General features: G+C 51.8%; 1 protein-coding gene and 1 long non-coding RNA gene across 2 annotated transcripts; one reads left to right on the plus strand and one right to left on the minus strand.

Moving 5' to 3' along the window:
- Positions 1-948: 948 nt before the first annotated feature.
- Positions 949-7,449, minus strand: HIPK4 (homeodomain interacting protein kinase 4). The gene is made up of 2 exons (XM_053397745.1): positions 4,177-7,449; positions 949-1,296 (listed from the first exon to the last, which is right to left on the minus strand). The coding sequence occupies exons 1-2, from the start codon at positions 5,821-5,823 to the stop codon at positions 1,114-1,116; spliced, it is 1,830 nt and encodes a 609-aa protein (XP_053253720.1). The 5' UTR covers positions 5,824-7,449; the 3' UTR covers positions 949-1,113.
- LOC128418249 (uncharacterized) lies at positions 6,171-8,133 on the plus strand. Its single transcript, XR_008331683.1, has 2 exons — positions 6,171-6,255; positions 7,443-8,133. It is a non-coding gene; the product is annotated as an uncharacterized LOC128418249 (long non-coding RNA).
- The last annotated feature ends 3,139 nt before the right edge of the window (positions 8,134-11,272 follow it).

Here is an 11,272-nt window from a genome sequence, read left to right on the forward strand (position 1 = left end):
AGGTAAACATAGCACTCAGCACTCAGATTTCTGCTGTAGACCGCCCTTTCTGTGATGTAGGTATGATGTATCGGGGGGGGTCCTTGAGCTACACCCCTTCTGTGATGTATGTATGATGTATGGAGGGGTAGTCTTGAGCTCCAGGGCAGGGAATTTCAAATGTCTATATAAGGCCTTGGGTGCCATTGTTCGAGGTTCCTCCTCCCTCCTGCGTGTGGTGAGTGACCCTGCTGCAACAGATCAATAAAGATCTGTGAACCCTGTTGCAACAGATCAATAAAGATCAGGCTTTGCTTCTCAATATTCTCTGGTTGGCCTCTGTTATTTTCTCCTACCAATAGGGAACCTACATAAGGACTCTATATGGGCTCTTGGATACCCCATAAGGGAAAAAAGGGCAGATTTTTGTTTACAACACAGGGCTGTTGTGTTGCAAGTGGGACAATGCAGCAGGTGCGAGAAGCCTCTGTTGGGCGCTCCCTTTGGTCACAAACCCCATAGGCAGCCCCACAAGGAGCTGTGCCGGTCTGAACCACCATGGGGCAAGGGTAGGGGAATGAGCACCCAGCTAGCAGATGGGCTGATGGGGCCCACAAGGAAGTGGCTGGCCTAAAAAGCAGAAGCTGCCCCGTGGGTCTGAGACCCTTCCATCGCCCAGGGTGGGGAGCCATGCATTGGTCTGGATAGGGCATGGACCGGTCCCTAGACAAACGTGCCGCCAACGCCTTCTGCAATTGGATAAAGAGTTTATTATTGCTGTGGTCAAGTGTGTTTGTGTGCATCTGGTGCTGCTGGGAGGATAGAGGCGTGGGGGGGGGGGCAGGCTGCAGTTTGCCAAGACAGACTGGCAGGCCTTTTTTGCTCTGGAATAGAGGGGACTTCCCCCCCTCCGCCCCATCCAGCCTGGTGCACCTTTTTGCACTGCCATCAGGGCTCCGCATAGTTCGGTAAGAGTAAGGTGGCTTTTATTAAAGCAAGTAGCTTTGGGCAGCGAGGAACAGTCTATATATTTAGTGGCTACAAAGGAATCTGTTTTGAGGGCCGCCGGCTGGGGCCATCTCTCTGCTGCGCCTGCCCTCTTCCGGGGTGGGGGGGTGGGGAGGGCCCGCGGGGTCAGTGGTGGCTGGCGATGTGTTGCAGGTACGGCTGCAGCTGATGGCGGTTCCGGGAAGCGTGCAGCACTGCCTTGAGGGGGGCCCTTTCCATGCCATGCTCTGCCAGCCAGTTCTCCTTCGGCAGCCAACTGGTGGGCCCAGGCAGCTGGGCGGCTGGCTCGTACACCTCTGGCTGCGCTCTCTGCCAAAGAGAAAGACGGCACCGCGTTACCGGACCCACGTCCCAACGCCAGCCCCCGGTTCCCTGCAGGCTAGTTGGCTATGGGGGTCCCCTTCCAGCTCTGTGGTTCCGTATTTCGTTCTGCATTCATGGTGCAAGCAGCCCTGGTGGTCAGCAGGGAGGGGGATATGTTTCAGGGCACTTGTGAAGCAGTAGTTCTGGGTGATTGGAGATAATAGCTATATAGAGAGTTGGAAGGGGTCTCTAGGGGTCATCTAGTCCAACCCGCTGCAATGCTGGAATCATAGCTACAGAATCATTGACCGGTGGCTATCTGCCCGGGAGCTCTATCGAGCATTATGAATTTCCCCCATAGCATGAATAGTTTTAGAAGCTTCTTTCACTTACGTTTTCTCTAAATTTAAGTCCCAAACACTGCGACCTTTCTATAATAATATTCCCTCCCTCCTCCCTAACCTTTTCTCGTATTATCCCCTATTACAGACTCCTCCACCTTATCACACCTGTTGGTTTATCTGTCCCTTTTTTCGAGGTGGGGAGTAAGGCAGTTGGCCCTTTCCTCCAGCTCTGCTATACTCACTGGGAAGTGGGGCCGTCGGAACTGCAACCCATTTCCTGATGTGCCTATGCCCATGCGCAGCTCACAGCAGCGAGATACTTGTTTCGCTCTGCGTCTCTTCCCAGAGGATGGGCTTTGCCTCTTTCGCTGCTGCAGCACAAAGCTGGCACAAAATTCTCTCCCCACTGGTTCACTGGAGTAGGCGGGATGGTTTCACCCCACACCTGGCGCTGTGACCTGAATCTCACCTGGATTTTGTGATACTAGGACAGCTGTGTCCTTTTCGCCATCATCGAGAGATGGAGAAATTCTGCTTTTCCCTGCTGAATATTTTGGTGTCAGGCTTCACTCCCCACCGCACCCCCATTTATTTCCATCTTCACATAATTTTCTCAGCCCTTTACCTCCAAGCCTCGTTCACTCATTTTAATAGCCCATCTTTCCTCCAGGGACCTCAATGTGATGTTCATCGTTCTCCCCTCCATTTAATCTCCACAGCAACTCTGCAAGGCTGAGAGAGACAGTGCCTGGCCCCAGATCAGCATCGTGGCACAGTTGTGGGGGGCAGGACATGAGCCCTGGTTTCTCCCAGGTCCTAGCCCAACACTCTAACCACACCACCTAACCCTCACTTCCAGGCTTTCGAGCAGCTGCTGTCAGGTAGCACTGGCCCCCGAGCCAAAACTGCAGCAAGACGAGTGAAGCCGTGGTCCTGGCAGGTTGGCAAGGAGCATACCTGTGCTGCAATCACCATGTGCCAGGCAGAAAGGGGAGGCAGGCTGGGAATGCCCCTTGCCCCATTGTGTTTGGGTTTGGGGCAGGAGGGGGAGGTTGGTGGCCTGCAAGCAGCTGGAAAGTTGTTTCTATGGGGAGCAACTCTTGACAACCAAGCTCTGAAAAGCTCCTGCCCCCTTACCTTGCTCTTCACATGCTGTGAAAGGATTCCCTGTAAGGCAGTAGACCCTGAGGGAGGGGGACCACTGCACCTTCAAACCACCCTGACTTTGAGGGTGCTCTTCCTTCACCCTGGCCTTTTAATGTTAGGTTCCTCCTGGCTCAAGCTTGTCTGGAAGGCAGGAAAGAGCTAGACCAGCCTTTCTCAACCTGTGGGTCCCCAGATGTTGTTGAACTACAACTCCCATCATCCCTAGCTAGCAAGGCCAGAGCTCAGGGATGATGGGAGTTGTAGTGCAACAACATCTGGGGACCCAAGGTTGAGAAACACTGATCTAGACCAACAGTTCCCAGAGGAAGGGAGTGGTCCCACCCTCTGGGGAGACAATGGAATTTCCTAATGGGGGTGCTAAGAGGCAAGTGGGTGTCAGGGAGGTGCTGGAGGTGGTGATTTACGGCTCCTGCTAAGGGTCTTTAAACCAGACACTGATATCCATCTGGATATAATCCATCAATAGTGGCTTTTGAATAAATGGCGAATGTTTGTAATTTTTATGACGATGCTACCTTCCTTGGTGGGTCAAGTGCTGGTCTGAATAATGCTTCCAATCAGATGGGGTAGGGGGCACTAGGGACAAGTTCGTGGAACCAAGGGGGCACGTGTGGAAAGCAACAAAGCAAAAAACAGGGGGCAAAAGAGGTCACCGCTGGTCTGAGAGCAGGTGGGCAGCCTGATTTTTCTATCTGGGTGGAGGGAAAGGGAGCCTAACCCTGGTAACTAAAGTATTGCCAGAGTTTCCAAGGGACCTTCCAGCACCTTCTGGATCCTTGGAGACCCTTCCTTCCTCCTTCACAGGTGCACCCTCTCCTGGCTCAGCCCACTGCAGAAGTTGCTCCAGAGGCTTGGTGGTGGCCCAGTTCCAACACTTGAGGACACACCTTGGACTCTTACTTTGGTACACAGGAAGAGGAACACATCTGTATACCGAGTCAGGCCATTTTGGCCCATCTTAATCAGTATTGTCCACACGGACCAGCAGCAATAGCCCTCTAGGGTTGGCTCTCAACAGTGGAATGGACTCCCATGCGAGGTGGTGGACACTCCTCTTCCTCGGAGGCTTTTAACCAGAAGTTGGGTGGCCATCTGTCATGGGTGAGATTCTTGCATTGCAGCAGGCTGGACTAGATGACCCTCAGGGTCCCTTCCAACTCTGCAATTCTTTGATTCTCCCAGCCCTACCCAGAGATGCTTTCGGCGATTGAACCTGCAACGCAGATGCCCTGCTCTGACCCATGACTCTTCCCCAAGACCCATCTTCAGCCGAGACCCATCCATTGCCTCAACTCTTGGGCTCACGGCTCCTCCGAGACCCCAGCAGGTCAGTCCCCCCGCCCTGCTGTGGCCCCTTCTCCCCAGCCCTCGTTACCTGAGCGGTGGGCGAAAGCATCAAGCCCCTGGGGTAGCTGGGGTCTTCCCTGGTGTTGGACTCTGGCAGGGAGGCTGTGCTGGAGTTGCTTTCCTTCTCCCACGTGGGGGGCTCCTTGGGGGAGTACTGCCCCAGCAGGATCAGGTTCTCAAAGGTGGGGTCTGGCTTGGCATGGTGAGACGCCTTGCGGTGCCGGGGGCTGCCACGGCGGTTCCGGTAGTAGGCCGGGATGGGCTCTTGCTGCGGTTGCTCCTGGCGCAAGCGTAGGCTCTGCAGGACAGGCTTGCGCCGGCCGGATGCCGCCTCCGGGGGCCCGGGGTGGGTCGGCTCATACAGCCCCCCGCTGGGCCCTTCTCCCCACACCTTCAGGGGTGCCTCCTGGCCAGCCTCGGCGATGCTGAGGTCATCCATCTGGCTGGTGGTCCTCTGGATGCCATGGGCACTGTTCTCTTCCTGGAAACTGTCACGCACCGAGTAGAAACGCTCTTCTTCCATGGCGCTGTAGAGCTGCGCCTCCTCCTCGGTCTTGCTGTGGCTGGGCAGCGACTCGTGGAGGCTGCGCAGGCAGAACTGGTAGTACTGGGTAAGGTCGTAGTTCTGCTTCAGCGGCTGGGTGGAGACGTACGGGTGCTTCAGGGCAGCGCTGGGCGTGATGCGCTCGTGTGAGTCCCAGGTCAGCATGCGCTTGATGAGCTCCACCATGCTGCGCAGGTCAAAGTACTCGGCCAGGGCCTCCGTGTCCGGGTAGATCATCCTGTGGACGTTGACCGTCTCCATCTGGTCCAGGGACTTGAGCACATACTTCCTCCTCTCCACTGACTTCACCTTGGTGTCTGCCAGGTACTCCGCCGGGGTCTTCAGCTGCCAGGAGTTGACCACCTCAGGGTGCTGGCTTCTCTTGAAGAAAAGGTGAGCCTTCCTGGCCGCGTTGAGCAGGGCGGGCCTAGGCATCCCCTGCGTCTCGCAGATGTACCGGATCTGGTCATACTCGTTGTTGCCAGGGTAGAGGGGCCAACCCAGGTGCAGCTCGGCCATCACACAGCCCAAGGACCAGACATCCACCTTCTCGCAGAAGGGCAGGCCCAGCAGGATCTCGGGCGCCCGGTAGAAGCGGGACTGGATGTAGGGCTCTTTGACGTAGCGCACCTCGTTGAAGATGCTGGCTGAGCCAAAGTCTATCACCTTGACTCGGAAAGGGTACCTGACTTGGTCCACCAGCATGATGTTTTCAGGCTTCAGGTCCGCGTGGATGATGGAGAGCTCCTTCAGCTTGGCCAGCGCCCTCAACACCTGTATGGTCACTGTCCGGATGTGCCGGACGGGAAGCGGGGAAAAGTTGTGCTCCTTCTGGAAGTCAAAGAGGTTTTGCTCCAGCAGCTCGAAGACCAGGTAGAACTTGAGCTCGTCATGGAAGAACTCGTGGAACTGGACGATGTGGGACTCCTCCGAGTCCACCTCAGACATGGTTTGCAGAAGCTTCAGCTCGTTCTTGATGATCCTGCTCCGGTAGGAGTCGTTCTTCAGGATCTTGATGGCCACCATCTCGCCTGTGCTGCGCTTCCAGCTCTTCACCACTTCCCCGAAGGTGCCCTTCCCCAGGATCTCAAAAACGTCGTAGAAGTCTGATTCCGACTCGATTGTGACCATCGTTCTGGGCTCGCCCAAGCTCAGGAACACGGGTTCAACGTGGCTTCTTGCAAAGAGAGGTTCAGCCGCGCCCTGGAGCCAAGAGAACCCCGGCCTGACTCCGGAACGAGAGATGATGCAACAGTCACTCAGTTCCAAAGTTGCCAAGTCAAGAAGATTCTGTTATGGAGGTGGGAGGAGGGAGGCGACTCCATGGAGGGGGGTCCCCACAGCACTTTTTTTCTGTACTAGCAAACGCTTTCCTGCCAATGTGAAACCGGGGAGCGGGAGGCACTAGCAAAGGACCCCTGAGATATGACCATTCTGTACTGCAGGGCCCCACATGTTGAGTCTTGAATGGATACCTTTTGAGAGGCAGCCCTCACTTTAGGAGGCTCCAGTGTCCATGGATGGGGATGTAGACGACGTCTTGCCAAGACTTTGGTTCTTCAGGTGAACGTCTGTAAGGAGGTGGGAGTTCTTCCTTTATCTCCACACCCACACCGCCTTCAGAGCATGTGTTGTGTGACTGAAAAGCAAAGGATCTCTAGCCCCGACTTAGCCATCCCTACAGTTTATATATGGGGTCTTTCCAAACTGGCACCTGCCATTAAAGGGGAACGGTCATAGGCAGAGTGCCTTCTTGGCATGCAGTGGTCTCAGGTTCAATCCCCAATGGTGTCACCAGGTGGGACTGGGAGAGGTTCCTGCCAGAAACCTTGGAGAACTATGGCTGCCAGTCCGTTTAGACAATACTGAGCTAGGTGGATGAATGATCTCATTATGAGACAGCTTCCTATCTATTGATGTGCATCTCATAGTAGGCTGTGGGGCCGAAGGCTCCTCCAAACTTCCGCTTGTGATGTGCCTTGCTTCTCCTTTGCCCCCACCCCTACGCCTTTCCTAGGGAAAAACTGCTCTTTAGTGATAATTCGGCACAAATGGCTATCCGGGGGGAACCCAAATTGTCATTTGTGCTGACAGAGAGTGGTTTCCCCCAGGGGAAACAGTGCTAAGAGGAAGTGTGGCTAAGCCCCAAGTTAACTTCCACCCTCCACTTTTGTTGCAGGGGAGAAGAGCGAGCATTGCAGGCCAAAGCCTCCCCCCCTTCTACCCCTGAGTATCCCAACTCCTTTCCCCGGGTGCAAGGTAGGCCTCTGCTGAAGAGAGAGGCTCTGCCTGTGGCTTCGTCCTTGAGTCTAATATTAGACAAAATTTTGGGGTTGGCTTGTACAGCCCAACTCCCCAACAAGGGACCCGGTATCCCCTAGGTTCATTATCTGCCAGAGAAGAATGAGTGGAGGCAGGAACTAAATTTTGGGGTTAGTGAGAAGTTTGTCTATTAGTGGATTTGAGGGATTAGCAAGTGAAAAGAACTCTGCCTATTGGGAAAGGTTTTGTCAAGAGCTTCCTTCTACCTGCTTTAGAGGGAGTCTTATAACTGGGGGCTAAAGATGGCCCTGGTCTTGCTCTCATGTACCATTTCAGACATGTGGTTTATGCACATGTATGTTTACCTTGTGCACTTAGGAACATTCATATTATTTATGACAGCTTAAAATTCCAGTAACAGGTGAACTTTTCGTGGCCCAAGCCTTTCTCCCTGCAGCGATGCTAAGTCCTGCTCTGTGCTTTCATAGTCTCCTAGAACTGCAGAGTTGGAAGGCACTTCAAGGATCATCTAGTCCAACCCCCTACAATGCAAGAATTGCACCCCTGACAGATGGCCATCCAACCTCTACTTAAAAACCTCCAAGGAAGCACAACTGGAAAAGGACTGTAGAAGATTATTCCAACATACGATTACAGCAGCGAGGTTGTTATATGCACAAACATGGCAAGATGGAGCTCTACCTACTGTATAGGAATGGTTGAGAAAATTATTGGACTTAGCTGAGATGGCAAAGCTAATGTGTTTAATTAGAGAAAAATAATTATTGACATTTACTAAGGTTTGGAATCTCCTTATGGATTTTTTGCATGAAAGAGAAAATGAACTTGTGACATCTGGATTTGAAGATTGAAAAAATCACTGGCTTGTAGATAATAAAATAGTTGGAGGTTAATGAGTGGATACTGTATTTAGCTGCAGGACAGAGAACCAGAAGTCTTTTAATCTTTTTTTTCTCTTCCATTTTCTTTCTTTTTTCTCTTCTGTTTCTTTCCCCCTTTCTTCTTTTTGCTACTGTTCCTTTTTTTAAAAGATTAGATTGTAAAAGCACCTTTATTCTGCTGTATCATTAAAAGATACTTCGTATTCGGTATGAACTTTTGTATATCTTTGGACAAATGAAAATATTTCTTAAAATACAAACAAACAAATAAACAGACCTCTGAGGAAGGAGAGGCCACCATTTTCTGAGGGAGCCTGCCCTTGGCTTCCACCCAACCCCTTCTGCCGCTCCAGTGGGTCAGGCTGGGAAGGCCCCCAGCCAGCCTTTGCCCATAGCTGTGAGGGGTTTTTGGTCAGGCCAGCTCACCCCAAAAGAAAAGTACATATAGCGCCTCCACTTTCAATTCATAGAGTCTTTTACTAGATGGGGATGACTCCCCTTCTGGAGACAGGCAGGGTCTTCGTATCTCTGAGAGAAACGGTTGCTGGTTCTGTGAGGATTTTCCCTTGGCCTCATCCTCTCCTTCGGCCTGCTTCCTGAGGGAGTTTGCCCCCCGAGTTTCCCTCTTGGCTGCTCCCCCTCCCAGCTTCTCATTCACCCCCCCCCATTGTCTGGGGTAGGGAAGAGTTTGGGGGCAGCTGGATTCCACCCCCCCACATGGCCAGGCAGGCCCAGGAGGAGCCCATGGAGGCGGGAGGGCCAGATGGCGTTCCCCGCCCTTTTCCGAAAAAGGCGGGAACGCCATTTTGTTTCTTCCGGAGGCCCCAGCCGCTCCCAGAGACGCCATGGCTCCCTTGTGGGCCTTGTGGCTCTCATGCTCTCTCCTCCTAGCTGAAGGAGGGAGGCACCTTTGGGTGCCAGCGCTCATGGGGCGTCCTTAGCTGCCTTCCTGCCATGATGGCTTTGCCTCTGCAGGGCAGCCTCTCTCCTTGTCATGTTGGCCCAACGGAGGCCTCTCCATTGGGAGATCCCAGGCAAGCGGCCAGAACAGGCAAAATGGGGGCAAGGAGAGAAAGCCCCTCTCTGTGTCTGAGGCCTAAGAAGGAGGATAATAAGAAGGGCTTTTTTCTCCTCAGAGGTGGAGGGTTCCCTCAGGGGAGTTTGACCGCTGGGCCATCTTGCTTCGTCACCCCAAGAGTCAACGCAAGCGGAAGGGGTCTACCTGCAGAAATAGGGAGAAGACAAGGCTGGATTCTCCCTTTCTGGCTCCTCGAACTCAGGGGCCCAGGAGTCCCCTAGTTTATCTTGTATTTCCCATGTAAAAACCAGGACACCCCTAAAGTTGTTGAGCTTTTTAAGGGCCAGTTTTCCTACTTTCTGTGTGAACCTGTTTAGTGTTGTGGAATGAGGGAACCATCTGGATGCGAGGGAACCCTAGAGGCCAACCTGTGGGAAAGTGGTTGTGGGAAGGAGAAGGGAAAGTCGGGTGTGTCATGTGGTCTTTTATTGTGGGCTGGACCTCCCAGGTTTATTTTGATGGCCATTTAATTATTAGAAGAGAGAGTCATATTAAGTATATGTAATCCTCTACAGAACCACGTGTGTTGGATAGCGAGCAAAGAAAAACAGCCATTTCCTGTTTCAAAGGATGCAAGGCAAGCACACACACAGCCGCTCTAGCAGAGCTTCAATCCAATCTTTAGCCGTTCAAAAATGAAGCATTGTAAGAGACCATATTCTATGAAGACAGTTCAGCCACAAAAATTAGAAGGTCTGGAAAACAAGCTGGGTATGTTTAGCCTGAAGAGGAGACTGAGAGGAGACATGATGAACTTCCTGTTTGGCTGCCATGGTGGGCACAGCTGTACCCATAACAGCGGAGCCCTTTCGTGCGGATAACGAGGATAATATGGGAGTAATTATCCTCCCAACTGCCCCCCCAGGGCTGGGGGGGGGAGCAGCCCACCCGCAGATTGTCCGATACCTGCTGCCTGTCCTGAAGGAATGCGGGGGGGGGGGCAGGGGGATGCTGGGTACAATGCATCGCTCATCACAGCAACTCTCCAAAGCCAGCGCCAGGAGTGTAGGACTCCTCTGTCTTTTAAGATAAAAAAATTGGACTTAACTAACAGGCAGGCTCTGAACTAGAGGAGATAAAATAACTTGCTAATTTAACCAGCCACTGAGAAGGATTCGATTTGGAGAAAGACTTTAGTTACAACAAGGGCAACTGTTTGAAATACACAAGCATGCCTGAAAGAGCATTTTGCTGCCATTGTGGTTTAAATATAATACTGACTGGGTGAAGATTCCATACCAATAAAACAACAATACAATATACAAAGAATAAAAATTAAAAGTCTGTTATATAGAATACATTGTAGGGTTTTGAGTCAATAGTCAAATAGTGGAGCTTATTCTAATTGTCCCAGCTAAAAACCGTGCAACTTTTGGTCTCACCTGCTCATCCTGATCTGCCAAGAGAAAGGAAACTGTGAAGAAGGTATTAAACACCTTGGCCAAGAACTTGCAAGTCACAGTTCTGGATACGTAGTTAAAATAGCTATGGGGCACCATATGTGGCAAAGAACCCAGCTACAATCCTCACCTCATACAAACTAAAGTATCCTAAAAATTAATCTGTATACAGCCACTACTATAATTTGCCCCCAAAATGAGTTCTTTGATGTGAAGCAAGGTGGGCCCTGTGACTGAAGCTCTTTCCACATTCTTGGCACTGAAATAGTTTCATCTCGCTGTGAATTCTTTGATGGATCATGAGTTTGGCCTTCTCAATGAATCTCTTTCCACATTTCGAGCACTGATAGGGTTTCTCCCCGTATGAATTCTCTGATGGACAGTGAAATGGCGTCTGTCAATGAAGCCCCTTCCACATTCCAAGCTCTGATAAGGCTTTTCCCCTGTATGAATTCCCTGATGGGAAGTTAAACTGCCCTTTCTTCTGAAGCCCTTGCCACATTCCAAGCACTGATGGGGTGTCTCTCCTGTATGAATTGTTTGAAGGGCCAAGAGGTGGCCTTTTCGAATAAAGCTCTTGGTACATTCCAAGTACTGATAGGGTTTCTCCTCTGTATGACTTCTCTGATAAACAGTAAGATGGCTTTTTATTCTGAATCTCTTTCCACATTCCAAGTACTGATAGGGTTTTTCCCCTGTATGAATTCTTTGATGTACAGTAAGCTGGCCTTCCCCTTCATGGATCACTGCCTTGCCGTGGCGAAGGGGCTTGAATAACTCAGAGAAGCTATGAGCTATGCCGTGCAGGGCCACCCAAGATGGACAGGTCATAGTGGAGAGTTTTGACCAAACATGATCCACCTGGAGCAGGAACCGGCAAGCCACTCCAGTATCCCTGCCAAGAAAACTCCATGGACAAAGACAACAGGCATATAAAA

This window comes from Podarcis raffonei, chromosome 8 (assembly GCF_027172205.1).
Source record: "Podarcis raffonei isolate rPodRaf1 chromosome 8, rPodRaf1.pri, whole genome shotgun sequence".
Lineage (NCBI taxonomy): Eukaryota > Metazoa > Chordata > Lepidosauria > Squamata > Lacertidae > Podarcis > Podarcis raffonei.